The 18,336-nt window shown below is 43.7% G+C and overlaps 1 protein-coding gene across 2 annotated transcripts in view; it reads left to right on the top strand.

Moving 5' to 3' along the window:
• Positions 1 to 7,755, top strand: part of RHOJ (ras homolog family member J) — a 56,713-nt gene extending 48,958 nt beyond the window's left edge. For both annotated transcript variants that reach the window (XM_086614191.1, XM_086614190.1), the window contains 4 exons: positions 183 to 241; positions 4,836 to 5,000; positions 6,331 to 6,426; positions 7,609 to 7,755. In XM_086614191.1, the coding sequence (XP_086470317.1) occupies positions 183 to 241; positions 4,836 to 5,000; positions 6,331 to 6,426; positions 7,609 to 7,755 (467 nt within the window). The remainder of the gene's footprint in view (positions 1 to 182; positions 242 to 4,835; positions 5,001 to 6,330; positions 6,427 to 7,608) is intronic.
• Positions 7,756 to 18,336: the final 10,581 nt, after the last annotated feature.

The following is an 18,336-nucleotide window of genomic DNA, read 5'->3' as shown; positions in this document are numbered from 1 at the left end:
CTGTTGTGACTTTATGTTGCCTTCAATTCAGGTTGAATAGATGGGCTTGGTTTAGGATGCACATTGTAAGACACGTGCTAACGTGTCCAGCACAAGGGTCTATTGGCATTTTAGGATTAAAACACGTAAAAATGAGGCCACTGGCTTGTGCATAAACAACATTTCTTGTTTCTCTTTTCCAGTAACTGTGACTGTGGGAGGACAACAACACTTGCTGGGACTTTATGACACTGCAGGGCAGGTAAGTTACTGAAAAACATTTTTAATTTTCCTTTCTCATGGTTTGTTTGTTACTATCATATACTGGGGTTTGTGCTGTTTGTGGGGGCTTTTTTATAAATAATAACAATCAGTTGTGAGTTGTAACAGTTGAACTGCTGACCTTCTGCTTTTTTGTTTTCTACATGGAGTTTTCATTCTGGTTCAGCAATAAAACACACACATACACTCCTCCCTAAGACTGAATTTTGTTCAAGAAAAAAACTGAAGCCCGATTAGGCTGTTCAGCCTCCCATATATCCACCTCCTATTGCAAAAATGACGTTTCATATGAAGTCAGTGTTTTCTTACATTTACCACATGGTGGCATTGAAGATACAGAGAAGAATTCCCGTTTCCAAGATCGGAAAACTAACATAACACAACACCAGCCTATCAGTCACCAGCTATCAACTTTTCAAATGGTAACCCAGCCAGATTGGCATCCATCCCAACATCATTCTCCCAGGACAAGGGTGTCCATTGCAAGAGAGTCTGTACCCCATGCTTACTTACATATATAATGTTTTTACTGTTTCCACTATCCACAGTCGGCTACAGTGTGCTCAGACTGAAAGTCTGCAGAACAGCTCTGGTCTGTTGCCTGATTCCACACCCTGGAGAGGAGGAGACAGTAGTTCTCACTGCCTTGGTCCACCCAACCTTTTTATTTATGTGGTGCAAATAGATGATCCAAAAGCCAGTCCCAAAATATGACCCAAGTCTTTGTCCCATGTTCGATGAATGTTCAATTTTCTATTCTTCACTCACAAACGCAAATGAGACTGGAGTTTTATTCAGTTCTCAGTCAGATTTTAGCCAGTGCCTTAATATTTCTACTTATTTTGTAGGGCTGACAGTTCCAACTGTCACCCATTTCCCCAGAAACACATCCTCTTATTCGTCTTCCTGAGCCAGAAGAAACACTAATCTGTCTGTTTGACAAATTTCACCCCTCCATCCCTTCCTCCACACTCAGGTTGCCATCTCCTGCTTTAAACCAGCCCAAGAACCACCTGCCTCCAAGCACCATTTCTAACTCGTCAGGCTCATTTCCCTTTCAGACCTTGGTCCAGAGGACGTGGCCATCTAGTCAAAACCAAGAGCATTAATCACTTGACAACTAGATGGAGGCTGAAAGGATGATGCTTCCCACACGCTCAGGCTATAACGACAGATCATCTGGATTGTTTCCTCCCTCCTTCTCCTTGTGTTGCATGGCTTTCCAAAGGCATCGGTGTGAAGTCATAGCCAAAAATAGCACTTGACATTATGCTATAAAACATATGCTAATGAAATAACAATTGGAAAATGTGCTCCTGCAGCAGGACCCTCTGTCAGACTGAAGGGAGAGCTGGCAGGGACCCCAGATCTGGAGTATCTGGTTTTCTGTATCCCTGGCACAAACAGTCCTAGGAGGAAAAAAAAACAGTGGTCTTTTTGCCCCAGGCTGGACTCAAGTGCAGAGTGTTTTAACAGACTGGTATGGAAAGGAACGTATATGAGATCAGCACGGCAGCACCATAAAAAAAGCAAATTTTGCTGTACTTTCTGGGCCCAAATGCTGCAAGGCTGATGCTAGCAAGGAAGTGCAGAGGGAGCAACACCAGTCGATATGTCTCCGCTCTGGCAAGTCACAGGTGGGTAACTCAGCAAGGACAGATCTGGCGCTGGCATTTCCATGCCTAACCAGTGGCCAGGGAGTATAACTGGGAAGCCTTGTGCTCCCTAAATAACAGGCAGCAAAATGCAAGCTCGAACTAGGGAAAGAAATAAATCATCAGCTACAGCTCATGTTCCTTCCCAAATGCCACTGTCACTGGCTGCAGCACCCCTGCCTGTGCCCCATCCCCATGCAAGTGTCCAGTCCTTTTTTCACACTAATTATTTGCTTCACCTCAACCGTCTCTCATCAGTGAGAGAATTCATCAATGAGAAATGATCCTGGTGCGCCGCGTCTTGTAACAGCCCATTGCAAGGTTTTATAGCCTTCTCCTGGAGAGCAGGTACAAACAGAGACAGGGTCCTTGTCTGATGTGGTCTGGAGGCTCCTGCTAGACCACAGACACAGGCATGTCCAGGAGCCCCATCAACTCTTACCCATTACATTTGTGCTTGTGCTTTAAGGTGTCCACGCAAGCTCCCACGTGCCCTGAGAGGAGATGAGACCTCTGCTACGTGGTGCATGGCCGTCCCTCCTTATGCTTTATGTAATGCTCTGTGCTGCTAACGCTCCTCCTGAAAAAGGATTTTCTAGGGGCTCTGAAGGAACAAGAAAATAAAATTAAATGCACACTCCTGTAGCTGTCACTGCCAGGCAGAGCACTCGTGGCTTTTAGGTTGTTATTTTAATGGTACAGTAAGTTCTAGCCCTTCTAAATACGCACGTCTGGAATATTGAAACTGGTTATACTTAGCCAATTTCTTTCCAAAACTCCTAGAGGATGATTCCTCAAGGGCTTGCTGCCACCACGTGGCTGTTTTAGGAGGCTGATTTGCGGCAATTAAACCAAAAGCACAGAAAAGGCCTTTGTCAAGCGCCTAGTATCAATCCGTGTTGACTGTGGCATAAATATACTTAAATTCAGAATTGGTGTCCTGGGTTAAAATAATGTCCCAAAACCAGGCCAGGCCTTCCTAACTCACAGCATCCACGTAAAACTCATCTGCTCCATTGATCCCATCATCTTGGCATCCGCTTTGCCTCTATTAACTCATCTTCTGGGAGCTGGGTGTCATCTTCAGAGCCTTGTATAAATCTCCTCCCAACCACTTTACCTCTTCCTTTACTGTATCACTAATGTTCCCACAAATGTCTCTGAGGTTTTTTACCTGCTGTTCCCTGAACATGGCGAATCCACTCTTCCTTGGGGGCTGATGTGTCCAGACACCTGCTCTTGTCTTGTAAATCCTTCTTCAGATCAATATTTTCTATGACAATGGAAAGACATAGGTCAGTTGACAAATATTCTGGCTTTTACCCCAAATATTGCGGCTGTGGGGCTGGAGGTCGTAACTGGGAACGTGCTCTTCCTGTTGAACTGAGTTTGGGACAACGAACATTCAGTTAGACAAAACAAAATGTTTTGTTTGTGGTTTAGGATGTTTAAAGAAACATCTTGTCTCTTTTTAATGAGACAGAGCTAAATTTGGCCTCATACTTCCTTTCAGAATAAATAATTAAGGTTTTTTGTTTAGAAAGGTGGGAGCAGACTGTTTTTACATAATCCATTAGTATTTCCCGGAAACTGGTGTCAATTCAGAAGTAGTCCGGGTCACCTTATCACCTCATATTCAGTGATACAAAAGACTTCGGAAAGACGATTTACCAGTGTAAAGCAGTGTCTGAGCAACAGTGCCTGGATATCTTCCTTTTTTTTTTTCTTTTTCCTTTTCATTGAGTTGTGAACTATTTCAGTATCTGCAAAGCAAAACTGCACCTGTTGAGTTTTCATACAGTCATAACCAAACCCAACCATACTGCAGAGATTTGAGGCTCACCCATAATGCAGAAACTATAAACTAAAGACCCAAGCCTCAGTCAGTCTTGACAGCAACATGTATTATTGTTTCCCACACTTCATGTTCCTTTCTCCTTTTTTAATTCTGGACCCCCCCGAAAAAAGTCTTCAGAACAGGTGTATCCCCTCTAAAAGCATCTGTTTCATTGCACTGAAATTTTCCAACAGGTTTCATTGAAAAGTACCCACCAGCTACATATGCTCCCACTATCAGAAAGAGACAGTCTATCCCTTTCACACAGCTTGGAAAACCTCTGCTCGCTCTCAACGTCTCAAGCCTGAAAACAGACTTAAATTCTTCCTTGAAACTCAGCCATCAAAGCCAGCTCATGACATCACACAGCTGCACTTTGAGTTGTTTGAAAAGTCACCCTCTTCCCAACTAGCCCATAGTGAAAACAACTATCCTTCCCCAGTTGAGGCCCTGTGGAAACACTAAATAACTCCCAGAGATTTACCCAGCCACTGCAAAGTGGATTCAACCTGCTTTGTACTTTCAAGACGAGTGTCTTCTGCTGACTGACACATTGCTGCGTACCATGCCTGACTGCAATGGCAACAAATAGCCCAGAGACCGTATTTGTTGTATATGGTCATGTCTGTGATGTCTACTGGGGAGTAAAAAGTCCATAAAATTAACAGAAAAGCCCCTGGAGACATGTGTCATCAGCAAATATTAGCTAGCAGTGCCAGTCAAATAATACTTCCCAGGATGGTATCGCATTGCTGGAGGGCTGAGGCTGGTACACACAGCCTCAAGATCAATTTTTGTTATACCACCAGTGGCGGCCACAGTTTAGCATTACCCTCTACACCAGTATCACCACCAATAACACATGCACAAACCAAATGCACTAGCTCTTTTGGGTAAAGATGCTGTCAAAATAGCACCCCTGGCCCGCAAGAGGTGATTTCCCCCTCGGCAGCTCCCCAGAGGTCATACGCATGGATGGGCATGGAGGGACATTGTAGAGCAGTTCATCAAGAGCCAACATGATGACTCCATCTGCAGTTATTTTCCACTCCATAACACACTTGCTGTTTTCCCCCTGGCAGGAGGACTACAACCAGCTGAGACCCCTGTCCTACCCCAACACGGACGTCTTCTTGATCTGCTTCTCAGTGGTGAACCCTGCCTCGTACCACAATGTCCAGGAGGAGTGGGTGCCCGAGCTGAAAGTCTGCATGCCCAATGTGCCTTACGTCCTCATAGGAACACAGGTAACGCTTCTCCAGGGCACTGCCAGTCATCGCAGGGGGCTTCAGAGCAAACGGGCTCCTACTCCACCCCAAGGTGGCTGGAGGCCAAGCTCTGTGGAAAGATTTCCTGTTTAACTTCTTTTGTGAAACGCAGCCAGACTTTTCCATTAGAGGAAAACTCAGAGACTGGGAATGGAAACCAAGATGCAGATGTCCTATCATGCTAGTCATGACTGGCAAAACTCATCCCATCTTTCTATTCAACAAGTCATGAATACCTATAGGGAGAAAAGATTTCTGACAGGCCTTTAGAGAGAGGAAAAAATCCATCAAAGTCTGTGGTTAGAAGCAGAAGCTAAACTTCAAACTAAATTTTAAGAATGGGAATAATTAACTAAATTACTTATTAGAGACATGGGAAGGAAATAGCCTCCCGCATGCTTTACATCAACATTGCAATTAGTGACTCACTGTCCTGCTTGTGTTATAGTAGATTTTAGACTAAAAGATCAAACCACTTTATATTGGCCTTAAAAATCCATGAATCTATCAATCAAATAAAAATGCATTAAATATGGATTTACTTCAAAGGCACAGAGTGGCTAGAAACTGTGAGAAGTAGGGATATGAGTCTGGGAAATGTCCAAACACTGGACAGTAACCTAAGACAAGTTAAAGAAACAGATCAAACTCTCGTTAAACCAAAATCTTCATGCCACAGCAAAGTCCAGTCATTCAAGCACTGGCTTTCTTTTCCACGCTGGAATAATCTAAAACACCCACTTTAAAATAAAAGTATTACCATTTGGTAATTACACACTCTGGATTACACACTCTGAGAATGGATGGGTTTGAAATGCCAGAATGCTTCTACTTTGATGTTTTCCATGGAAATAAAGGATTTTCTTGCAAGTCAGTCAGACTGAGCTGCATCTGTCAGGGTGTTTTAGGGGTGATGCAGTGCAGGATCGCAGCAGCTTCCCCTTCCCATGGGGCTCAAGCTTCCACAGACACTTTCCAAGATGCATTGTGAGAGCCATGGAGAGCCACATCTTTACTGTATGGCAGCTGTCTGAGCTGTGGCCCGATAACCCACCGGTGAGAACTAATCCATTTAAACAGAAGGGGAAAAAAAAAAAAAAAAAGGAAAATATATGTGCAATTCATTTTTGAAGTATCATCGGAGGCAGCAGGACAGATGCCCTTATGTGAGGACATGAATAAGTTCATATGTATATGTTCATAAAGCTATGAATAGCTTGATATTCTTGAGAATAGAATATTCTTGAGAATATTCTCAAGAATTACAGCAAGGTGGTACTGAGCACAGGGTTTCTGTATTTTCTATTAGATTGATCTCCGGGATGATCCCAAAACTTTGGCTCGGCTGCTTTACATGAAGGAGAAACCACTCACCTACGAGCATGGAGTGAAACTGGCGAAGGAGGTAACAGCTTTTTCTGAGGTTCCATGAAATTGATAGATCACAGCTTCCCATTGGGTTTCTTTCATTCAAGGTGATCCCTTCTGGGGCACACTGGTCCCAGCCAGAGATTAAAGTCTCTACTCAAACAGGCTGGACTCAGATTGTGGCTCCTGAGCCCGCTGTTTTGCTGCAATACGTGATCAAGCTCCATGCAAAGCAGCAAGGTGCACAGGACAGCAGTTGGTAACTGGGCAGCAAAGCAGATTTTACTGCTTACTTTTATTAAGTCAAGTATGTCTTGTTTAGGCATCTGCCAAGAGGTGCATGTGGCAAACCCCTCTCCACGGCTGCCTCCTGTCAAACTTGTCCCCATACCTTACAAAAGCACAGACAACTTGATTCTCAATTACCTATTGCACTTCAAGCAGCAGAGGAGCTCCCAAGGTTTCTGTGCTATTCAACCTTTCTCCTGGGAAGGCAGGGCAAAAAAAGCCCTCCCTAAGTTCTGAAATGCAGGCATCTGAACCTCAGCCATTTCCACCTTACATGCTGCAGGTGCCGTTACAGGCTCTGGCCCTCAAAGGCCAGTGTGAGCATCCATTAGTAGAATAAGCTGAATGAGCAACGAGGTTGCTGAATGAGCCGAGGCTGCTTCCCCAGGCCACTGTGTTTGTGTCATATCAACATGCCCAGAAGACTCCCATCTCAAGACGATGCTTCCCAGTTCCCAGAAGCCAGCTGGAGGCCATCCACCAGGTAGCATCTCCTTAGCATTGCAGGAGGTAGGACACAGGAGTGACGAGTCAGGGAAGAAGAGTCAAGTGTACAGAGGAGCTCAGCTAACAACCCAGTATCTCCTTGAAACCCCTCAGCTGCACAGACAGGAGGCCAAGCTCCAACACGGATGCAGCCCCTCTTTTTCTCTGGAGGGTCGTGCAGGAAATTCCTGCTCCCCTTTAACTCCCTGTGGTGAGATACTGGTGTTGTTCATCACTGCTCCCTTGCTCAGGATGACAACCTGAGCTTATGCCTTAATCCCATAGGCATCCAGACAGAAAACAGAGCAATGACCTGACCCCACTTCTAAAGGTCTGGGCTTCTCTCTGTGGCAGGACACTTATGAACATTAGAAGGATGAGGGAACAGGATCGCTCTCTCTCTCTCCCAACAGTGGGTACTCAAAGTTTCGCTCTTCTCTTTCAGATTGGAGCACAGTGCTATCTGGAGTGCTCAGCCCTCACACAGAAAGGCCTTAAGACTGTCTTTGATGAAGCAATCCTGACCATTTTCCACCCCAAGAAGAAGAAGAAGCGTTGTGCAAAGTGCTACAAGTGCTGCACCCTTGTGTGAAGTCACTTGCAAAGAAACGAGAGGATTTCAATGAAACCAAGCAGGTTAGAAAGGCAATGAAGGTCACATGCAACTGAAATGGGGAACATGACCAGAAAGGGGTCCTTCTTACCCAAATGTAGGAGTCCTCCGTTCTGTGAAACCTCCATGCTGTATCACATCAGGCCAACTCCTGTCTATGTGCTTTCCTAATCCTCCAGAGTTGTATGCAGCATGTTCCCACGACTGCAGACTGCACTAAGCCAACAGAAACCAGGATGCCTGCTCCTGCTTGGCTGTTCACCTTAGGAATAAGGTGGAGGTGGCGTGTGGAAAAACAAAGAACTAAAGATGGTAAAAGAAACGAGAGAAATTCCCTTTGTGGCCTTAAGCAAGAATTGATGATCAAAATTAGGAATTCACAGTACTTAGGAATTGAATCTGAATTGACTGAAAGCACATGGAGATCTGTGGAAATCTAATATGTAAGATACACACTATAGGTAGGATGTACTTTTCTTTTATAAGACTCACTAGTTCAGGATATACTTTAGTTTGTTCAAACTACATGAAAGCAAAGCTGGAGTGATTCCAGTTTGTTTTCACTTAATGGTGAAACTCCACAGCATCAGTATGTTGCTGCAATCCAAGCGGTCAAATGTATCAACATTTACCTCCAGACTTAAGGAATGTTCTTACAACAAAAAAATGCAAATAACTGTATTTTTACAGGGGAACGTTCAGGCTGAGCCGTGTTTCCATAAGCTGAGAAAGGAAGAACAGAGATGTAGCATTAATGTACTGAAACGAAGAAATTCTGCCACCAAAGAATATTGGCCTAGACATGAAATAGCAGTGTGGAACAATCTCCTTTCCAAAGTGAGAACATGGACGAAACATATTGCCATGGCAACTGAAAATTTACCTTATAGATCAGCTGGATTTCTACATCTCACCCAGCAGACAAAACCAGCAAAATCCAAAAAGCCAAAGGTCATACTGACTTCAAGTGCTTTAAGGTGATCTAACCACCTTAAGATTTTTTTTTTTTAATGGAGAATCTCATGTAAAAAACCTCATTGAAGTAGAGTTGTAAACATGTTGATTTGTTATAATCTCCCTTCTCCCATTCAATATTTCTTTCTTCACTCTCATTTTTCCATCTTTATTATTGTAAGTGCTATCTACGTCACAGTGTGGCTGCAGTCCTCAAGAGTGAACTTTCACACGAGTGGCAGATGATGGGCTGCAGCCGAGAGCACAGAGCACGGGGATGGGAAGTCCAGACCTTAAGGGAAGGGAAGCTGCCTGTTAGCTCTCTTCCCTGTTGAAGAAAGCGTGCCTTTTCACTAAAGCCTCTCCAGGGAGCTTGTACTTTTGCACATCACAGCAACACAGACGCTCAGATGCGAACTCAAAGGGTCTTGTTACTTGCGTCTGCCTTCGGGCACCCTGGCAATGCCATGAGACTGTTTTGTTAATGGATTTCGTTCTTCAAACAGAAAATCACAGTGTCAGCAAATACACATTTGAAGACCTCTGATGTAACACCTTGCTACAGCCATGTCTGTAATCAGCGCTTCCAGAAGTGCTAGGGGTAAGCAAGTACCAGCAGTGCACCCTCCCAGCCCAGGGACACGTGCCCTGTGCCCTGCCGCACACCCCGCTCCAGGAAACTGCCAGCCTGCTCCTCTCCAGAGGCACAGGAGCGTGGCTGGGTAAGCACATGCAACCAGAAAAACTCTCGTGATTAGTGGTGAATTATAGACCCAGTGTTACTCTGAGCGATCAGCCACTTCAGCAGAACCACAGGAGCTTTACCCTTGGTGTAGAGAAAGGAATGAGCGTGATGGAGCACCCAATCCTGCAGTCGTTGAGCCTTACGGATTCAAGCTCCTCCTTTATCCAATCATAGAATGGTTTGGCTTGGAAGGAATCTTAAAGATCATCTAGTTCTAGCCCCCCTGCCATGGGCAGGGACACCTTCCACTGGACCAGGTTCCTCAAAGCCTCATCCAACCTGGCCTTGAACACTTCCAGGGATGGGGCAGCCAGGACAACTCTGGGCAACCTGTGCCAGTGTTTCACCACCCTCTGAGTAAAAAATTTCTTCCTTATATCTAATCTAAATCTTCCCTCTTTCAGTTTAAAGCCATCAGCCTTTGTCCTATCACTACACTCACTTGTAAAAAAGTCCCTCTCCAGCTTTCTTGTAGGCCCCTTTAGGTACTGGAAGGCTGCAATAAGATCTTCTTGGAGCCTTCTCTTCTCCAGGCTGAACAGCCCCAACTCTCTCAGCCTCTCTTCACGAGAGAGGTACTCCAGCCCTCAGATCATCTTTGTGGCCCTCCTCTGGACCCTCTCCAACATCTTCATGTCCTTCTTGTGTTGGGGGCCCCAGAGCTGAACACAGTACTGCAGGTGGGGTCTCATGAGAACAGAGCAGAGGGGCAGAATCACTTCCCTTAAATTTTAGCACAGATTTTATTTACTATGGACACCTACAGAAACCAGATCCGACACCTCAAAATGCTTCCAAGTAGAAATCAACAGTTCTCTCAGACAAAGTCAATCAAATTCAAGGCCAACACCTTGTTGCTGTCACCTGGCCGGCTTTCACTGACTATCTCTTTCCCCCTGCACACAAGCACAGATGAAAACAAAGTTGTGCTAAACCAAAGGCAGACAAAAGAAAAATTTCCTCACTGCTGGCATTCCTTGTGCGTATTTTACGTTTGGTTTTGTTATGGCCCAGACATTTGCTTCAAATGGCCTCACCGGTAAAGCACCGCTCAGAGCGAGGATGGTGCCGAAGGTGAAGGAGTTCACGTCGCGCCGCAGAGGCTGCGCTGCCGTCCCCAGGCAGAGCGGTGGCCATTCCCACAGCTGGGACACTGGCAATCAGCCGAACTACAACATGTAAAGAGATAGTAGGGGAGTACGAGGAGAACTAGGAGCGGATTAGATAAATAAATATTTAGGGAACGTTCATCGGCTTACAACATGACTAGAAGTCCACTGAAAAGACAGAAAAAAAAAAGCTTTCAACAGATTTCAGAGGAAATTAGAGCTTCACTGTGCTGCCATTTACTTCAGTGGAAATAAAATAGGATGATGACTTTGTTTTAGCTCATGCAGGTTGCTGAAAAGCACTAGCCTATATACGAGTCTCTGGTTAAAGTAAGTGAGTCTGTTTTAGCTGAAGTGCAACGCAAACACTCGGGTTGGAGCTGCCAGATATTCTTAGAGCTTCACAAAATACAGAGGAAATAGAAATCCAGATTGACAGCCGAGTTTATCATAAAATAATGAGCACACTGGAAAAATGTGATGCAGCATTCCCGGCATGCATCAGAGAAAGCCTCAAATAATCAAGTGGTATTTTTGTGTGCCACCAAGTATCAGGGGTGTCTATTAATACTAATGGGATGGCGTAGGGTAGGCATGTAAGATCAAAATCAAATAGGAAGTTGTAGCATTAATGTACCTGCAGCGGTTTGAGGAAAACTAACTAAAAAACATGTGATGATGTAGAAGCTAAAATGTTACTGGCCCACTGTATTAAACTGCAGCACTCTGCACAAATCATTGTCTAGCAGTGAAAGCAAATAAGAAAGAACTAACATGCACACACAAAAAAAAAAAACGTTAAGACTAACCAGGGTTTAATTTGCATTTACAAAACCAAGCACATCAAGTTTGTGAGGCATTAAAATTTCAAGTTCTTCAAGCTGATTGCAACCAAAAATTTGACATCTGGGAGCTGCAAGGGAGGGAGAGTGGTCACAGTTGACTGAGAAACTGCCTCAGCACTCCATTTGTTTTTAATTTCTCTTCCAACAAAAATAAATGTTTTAAAAATAGCCCTGGTTAATGCAGGTCCCATAAACATTACTCCTGTGTTAGGTTAGGTACACACACACCTAACCATGCAATGTGGCACTTACTCAAGGATTTGCCCTGTTACACTCTTGTTTTGGGGAACCAGGAGCGGCGCAGGCCAACAGGCTTCAGAAAGGGATTGTAGGCAGATGTAAGGAGACTCACTATCTGGCAAGTCATACATCATACCTTTTCTAAAAGCCAACAGATGGTGTGTGAGCAGGCAGCAAAGCTTATTTTCAGAAATATCACAACACCAGACACAGTGCAAGCACAGGCATAAGGCAACAGATACAAACTTCACATTATTTTCAAGCATCATTAGTAACAAGAAATGAAAATCCATAAAGGATTGCCAGGTGAAAGGAGATGGGTTTTCTCGCTGTAAGATGAGCTAGAAATCAGGCCCCAATTTCAAAGGAACACAGTTAGGAGAGTCACAAAGGCTACAAACCATCCCAGGGACCTATTTGATAACATCCCCTTAATGCAACTGATGTCAAAAGCTTTGCTGACAGAGCTGCCTTTGCTAGTAGTCTGCTATCGTTTCAAAAGCACTCACAGCTTACAAGAAATCTGCTAGATCCTGTAAAATCCATCTCCTTTGGCCTCTTCTGAAACCTTCATGTTCTACCATCAGTTGTTAACCTGAAGTTGTAGTTTCAAATAGGGTTCCCAAAAGATTTTCATGCAAGATCCTGCAAGGAGGTATTAGAGATATTAGCTATTAGAGAGGTATCTCAAGACATTAGAGAGCTGTTATCACATTAAAACAACCTACAGATGCCTCTGTCCTTCAGAGTGCTGCTAAAACACCGGGCCAGCAGAACTGGCATAATCCTGTGCTATATTACCACTTTCAGCATGACCTGAAGGAGGCCCCACAAAGACTTCCACAATTTGTCCTGTGCCTCCCAGAGCTCAGAAAAGTTGGGGAAAATGCAGAAGCAAGGCAGATCCCCACACAGATCCATCTAGGAACACTTGTTCAATCAGGTGTAAGTCCTATGTACTTACATGCTCCAGAAGTGGTGGGGAGCAGTTCTCAAGATGAGCTCCTCCTCGTTGTCCTAAGTGCCAAACTCTCCCAGACCTTCTCTCTCTGCTCTTTAAGAACAACCAACTACAAGGTCTTGCCTTGCATCACCTTGAGTTGGGCGTGATGTGAATCTTTCCATTGACTTCCACACGCACTGGTCCTGATGCAAATCATCTTCTTGCTGGTGGGAACTGCAGAATTCACTCCAAGTCCAGCATGACAATCAGAAGAATCACTTCAGCACCTGTCGTTGGTATTTCTCACCTTTATTCTCTTTCAAAGCACTGGTGCTGTTCAAAATAAACAGAGAATTAAACATGGCACTGCATCTCAACATGCAATAAAGTTATTATAAATACTTTAATTAAGGGGCTGGATTTAGGAAGCCTTCCTCATACTGAAGAGCATCTTACTTCAGAAGGAATTGTCTCCAACATCCTCACATCTCATTCAATCCCAATGATACCGCTCATGTAATGAGGGAGGCTGAATACAGCCATTGGTGACCTGTCCTTGTAGTTAGTGTATAACAAAATCTCTTCTAGCTGCTCTAGTGTTGGTGGCCTGTGTTCCCCAAAAAGCAGTGATTTCCCATTCCCCGCACACTGTACAAATCTCCTGGTGTTCTGTCATGCTCAGCCTGGTATCTGCCTTCTCTAAGGAAGCGTGGTATAGAAGAACCAAGAAACAAGTTGGGAAAGGAGACGAGCCTTGGGCCTGCCCTACTCCAACCAAGCAGGACTCCCACAGAAACAATCACTGCAATGCAACTCTGGGCAAGTGGCTACAAATCCACCCCAAGACTGGAAAAATCACTGTAGCAAACAGAGAACAACAGGGAACAAACTTTTCACTACCAATAACTGTCTGTTGACAAGGATGCATGGGCTTCACTTCCCGTCAACAGCAAGTTGTCAAGATCCCATCCAAGATATTGTCCCAAGACTCCGGAGACCCAATTTGAGAGCTCTTTACAGGAGCTCAGAAAAGGTTGGAAAAGTTCTTACAAAAAATTTCTATTGTTGTCTCCCCTCATCACACCAAACCTCATACACAGCAAGTGATACAGTGGCCAATTACGCCAATGATATGTGTCTAGCAGATGTATTTTAACCGTGCAAGCTGTCATGTCCTTACAAAAATGTCTCTCTAATTCAGACATGAAAGATGCCCATTTGCTTACGTAATTTGCTTACAGTCCATGACCTTTTCTGTCGCTTTTTTCCCCCAAATGGCACCACAAATACCTCTTGATTCACTATACTGAAACTTCATCTGAATTAAAAATTAATTGCAATGGCATCAACCTGTCTCAAGCCAGGCTTGTTTTACAAGCACATTTGTCTTCTCCAGCAAAGCAATCATCATATGCTCATGTTGGCCCAGGGACCATTCGTTCAACAAACAGGTAGCATGCAGGAATCCGGCTGCACGTGCCTTTCTCTCTCTATTTTCCTTTTCCCTGAAGAGGATTTGTAACATGTTTTATCCTACATAAAAAAAAAAATAAAATCTGGAAATAACAATATTTTCTTGACTCACAACTCTATAGGACTGGAGGAGCATCTGCTGTGACAGGAGGTGAGCATGGAGTAACCTGTGTCAGATAATGTTGAGCTCTATGTAAAAATGAAGACGAATCTCTACTATAAATGTTTATTTTCCTCTCAGTGAATAAAGACCCTCTGAAAGCAGGAAAAAACCTCCCACTGATTTCAGTGGTGGCTTGTGATCTCAGCTGTCTTCACCTATCAAAACAAAACACAAAGAGAAATATTTTTGCATCAAAAAGCAAAACAAAACACCACTTAGAAGTAATGAATGCAATAGAATAGCATCTACACTTCTGCTTTGGGGGAGAGCTGCAAAATCAGGGCCCAAATCCACAATTAGTCAGTTTGATCCTAAGACTTAAATTTCATTTTAAGGTGTTATGGGGACGCCCAAAACTAGGATGAAAAAAATCTTCAAATTCTCTTTTCTTTGTTACAGTTAAAGCTTTCAGAAATATGTGAACAAGAATCTATTTTTCACAGGCAGTTCCAGGAACCCCACCAGAACAGCAAAAAAATATCAGAACCTCATTGAAGGAAGAGAAATGAGTTCACAAACCCATATATTACGGAGCAACAAGCAAAAATCATATGAATTGCTGAAATTCAGAAAAAATCTCTTTAACTTTGAAAATACATTAACAAAAATATGTTTGAACGTGATCCTTACCCCCTTCCAGAATGCGCAGACCGTAATGCAGTGTTTGGCTGCTGCTTCTAACTATAATGTTAGGGTGGGATTTTCAAAGATGCTGTATGTTGGCTTCATTTCAATTCTCATGAAGACAATGGAAAATTTCAATGGGGTCTGCACATGACTAACGTGGAAAGCATTTGAGAGTCTTTATGTTTTCTCCTTTTCTGCCCGTTATTGTGGCTGACCAAGATTTGAGCACACAGATACACTGAGCCAGGTCCAAGAATCTTTTATACCTTTTGGCCGCTGGTTATGGACTCCCGAAAGAAGTTAGGCACTTGGAGAAGTTGCTGATCTGATCTTTAGCTTGAGCTTTGGAGACTGGATTTGTAACTCTTGGTTTCAACTGCTACTGAGGCTGGAGATGAAAATGATTACAATAACAGTGTAACATTCAAGACAAACGGGTATCTTTGCTGAGTTTGACACTGCACTCATTGCTGTCACTTAATTTCATCTCATCCCAATGGAATGGTAGCATTCAGGATGCCAGATTTAATTTTGCATTTGGTATTGCCAAAGAGCAGTTTGAGCTCTTGTTGATATCAACTCTGGTGAATTTTGACTTTGACTGGAGGTTAATGAATTCAGAGTAAACAGGTGTCACCAGTCTACAGTTTCTGATTTGTACTGATAACATGTAGAAATTTTTGTCTGATGTCTGACAAAGTAGTTCGAGTGTAAGCCATATCCATAGTATGACTGTCATATTGTTTCTTCCAACACTTTTCCCCAAAATAGGCAGCTGCTCTAACAGCACTACAGAACCAGCAGGCACTGAACTGCTTTGGCAGTATGAAGTAAATGAGCCCAAACTTTCCCCAAACTTGTAAATATTAATTCATTAATAAGCAATAACATAAAGCTATGTGAGAGGGGAAAGACAACGGCAAAGTCTTCTTCAATCACGAGCAGAAGTGATCTAAGGTGGTGAGCCCAGGTTGCCAGGTGGGAAATGCTACAGAGCAAGGCATAACTCGGTGTCCGTGCTGACCCAACAAGTATGGCCTGAACCTGGCAAAAAGGCTCAGAGGTGCCTCTGTGGAGTCCTACCGGGATACCTGGGGCTCAGCAGCACCTTGAGACTGGGAGGGCTTCAAAGAAGGCTGCAAAGAGGAGCAGAGATGGATGTGAACTGCCCTGAGTGCAAGGATAACTGAATCCGGTTTAACCTGTTATGATGTTGATGCACTATTAAATACAAGCATTTTGTTGCAAAGAGATTCTCTGCTCCCCTGAGAACATGAAGACAAGAAAATTTCTTTCCTTTCTTTTTACGTAGTACTTCAGCAATACTTGAAAGCAACAGTACAACAAGTTATTCTGAGTTTGTTTGCGAAGCAGATGTAATGACCTCGGCACAAATCAGGACCTAACGACCTAACCCATCATCAGTCAGTTCTTAGCAGGTTAAGAAAAAGAGTTATTTACTTTACTTGATGTGAGCAACTGAATTTTTCTGTCTTAAAAAGTTGCTGAGTGCAATATAACCGGAGTATGGGGCTGGGAAAACCAAAGGATGAATACTAACACATTATGACTGACTTTCGAGTGACATATTTCTTTCCAAAGATTAACCAAATCTTCACAATCATGTCAAAGCAATAAAATTTCAAACCAAGGAAATTCCGTATTCCAACAATTATGTTTTGCATAGTTTAAAAATCATGTAAACTGTATTAGTTTCCTATTTACCGCACATGATTCTGTACTCTTTTGCTTATCCTTTTTTAAACATGTAATTATTGTATATTGTAACTGCACATTAATATCGTCTATTGTACATAGTTTATTTTAACAAAATAAATGTATTACTAAGTATTTTGACAGCATCATTTTGAGAAGGTGTGGTGCTGTGTTTATTTTCCCAGATGCTAATCACATACACCTTGCAGGACATTTCAGGTAGGAAAAACATCTACTAACACATAGGATTGCTTTTGGATGGTCCTGGAACTGCCTGCACCTTCCAGTGTCCCTTGTAGAAAGTCAAACAGGTTGTGACACCTCAGGGGTTTGCTTGTCTCGGGTATCTTGTTCCTCTTGGGAAACTGCTGCTTAACCAAATCCTCCGCAGCCTGGAAACATGGAAAGGTGGAGATGTGGGACAAGCAGGTCTGGATCCCTCCTGGCACCCAGCCTTCAGCTCATTCCAGTCCCAGGATGTCCCCCGCTGACTGGCCTGGAGATGTTGAGTTTCCCATCTTCCACCAATATTAAGATTGTTGGTTGGTTACTCTTTCAGATATAACTTCTTTTTTTTTATTATTTGACTAAGGGGTTCTTGGCATTACTGTCTCTGGTATCCACTGCGATATCACAGCACCATAAAAGGAGTTTTTTCTCCCTTGAGTGAGTATTTAAAGTGCTTTGGAGAGAAGCCAGCATGTGGCAGCCTAGCAGCCACTGGAGCTCTCTTGGTAAGGCGTCTTGGAAAAGTGTTAGCCCAAGTGCGAGGAGTTTTGAGGGGCATTTGTTACTCCCTGACAAATCTAACACATGGATAACAAAACTCTCCAACAAATTTTTACCGATGGCAAGGAAGATGATGAGCTATGTAACCTTCAGCCCAGCAGACAGGTCAGAGGGAGGTAGGAGAAAAAGGGAAATGCTTAAAGGGCTGAAGAAGTTAGATGAGGAAAGACAGCCCTTAAATGCTGGACTGGGATCAAGAATATGACTGGCTCCAGTCTTCCAGGGATTCAGTGCAGAGATGAGGATCTTTTTTTAAAAAATATAAAAATTTAAATTAAAAAAAAAAAAAAGATAGTATCTTCGTTACCCAGTTTTTCAGTTCCACTGATAGCAAGACCAGGAGCAATCCCATTGACCTGCTACTCTACTCTTCAAATTAAGACCATAAATCCCATCGTTCCTGAATGATGTCCCTAATACTGATTGGGCTAAAGCAAGTTTCACTAGAGAAAGGCTCTTTTCGTGTTCCCACATCTTGGGAAGCTCAGCAGGCTTCACCAGCCCCGGTCTGGGGAACTCGCTCGCAGAGCGAGGACAAAAGGTGGCAAGGTCTATTCCTAATAAAAAGGCATGGCAGCCCAAATCCCTGGCTGCTATAAACGGATACACCCCCAAAGGAGCCAGGACAATTCATGAGGGCACAGGATGTGGCCTGGAATATATCTGATTTACCGGCCCTAAAGGAAGCTGGTACTGGTCACCAGACTTTCCACAGTCAGGCTTTGTCCAGGAAGAAACAGTGTGAAGGGCCTACATACCTGGGGTTAACAACTGGGTGCTGAACGCACCCTCCGGAGCAGAAAATTCCTACACTGCTGCCTGTTAATGCTGGGTGGATATAACCAGAGAAGGATATCTCTGTACAGCCCTGATGCTTTTACGTTTTCCTGAGCATCCGCTGCCAGCGACTGTCAGTGGTAGGATACAGGGCGAGACGGCTCTCTGCCCTGACCCCG

This window comes from Tauraco erythrolophus, chromosome 6, assembly GCF_009769465.1.
Source record: "Tauraco erythrolophus isolate bTauEry1 chromosome 6, bTauEry1.pri, whole genome shotgun sequence".
Classification (NCBI taxonomy): domain Eukaryota; kingdom Metazoa; phylum Chordata; class Aves; order Musophagiformes; family Musophagidae; genus Tauraco; species Tauraco erythrolophus.
The sequence above is the reverse complement of the archived record's forward strand: the minus strand, read 5'-3'. Positions and strand labels throughout refer to the sequence as shown.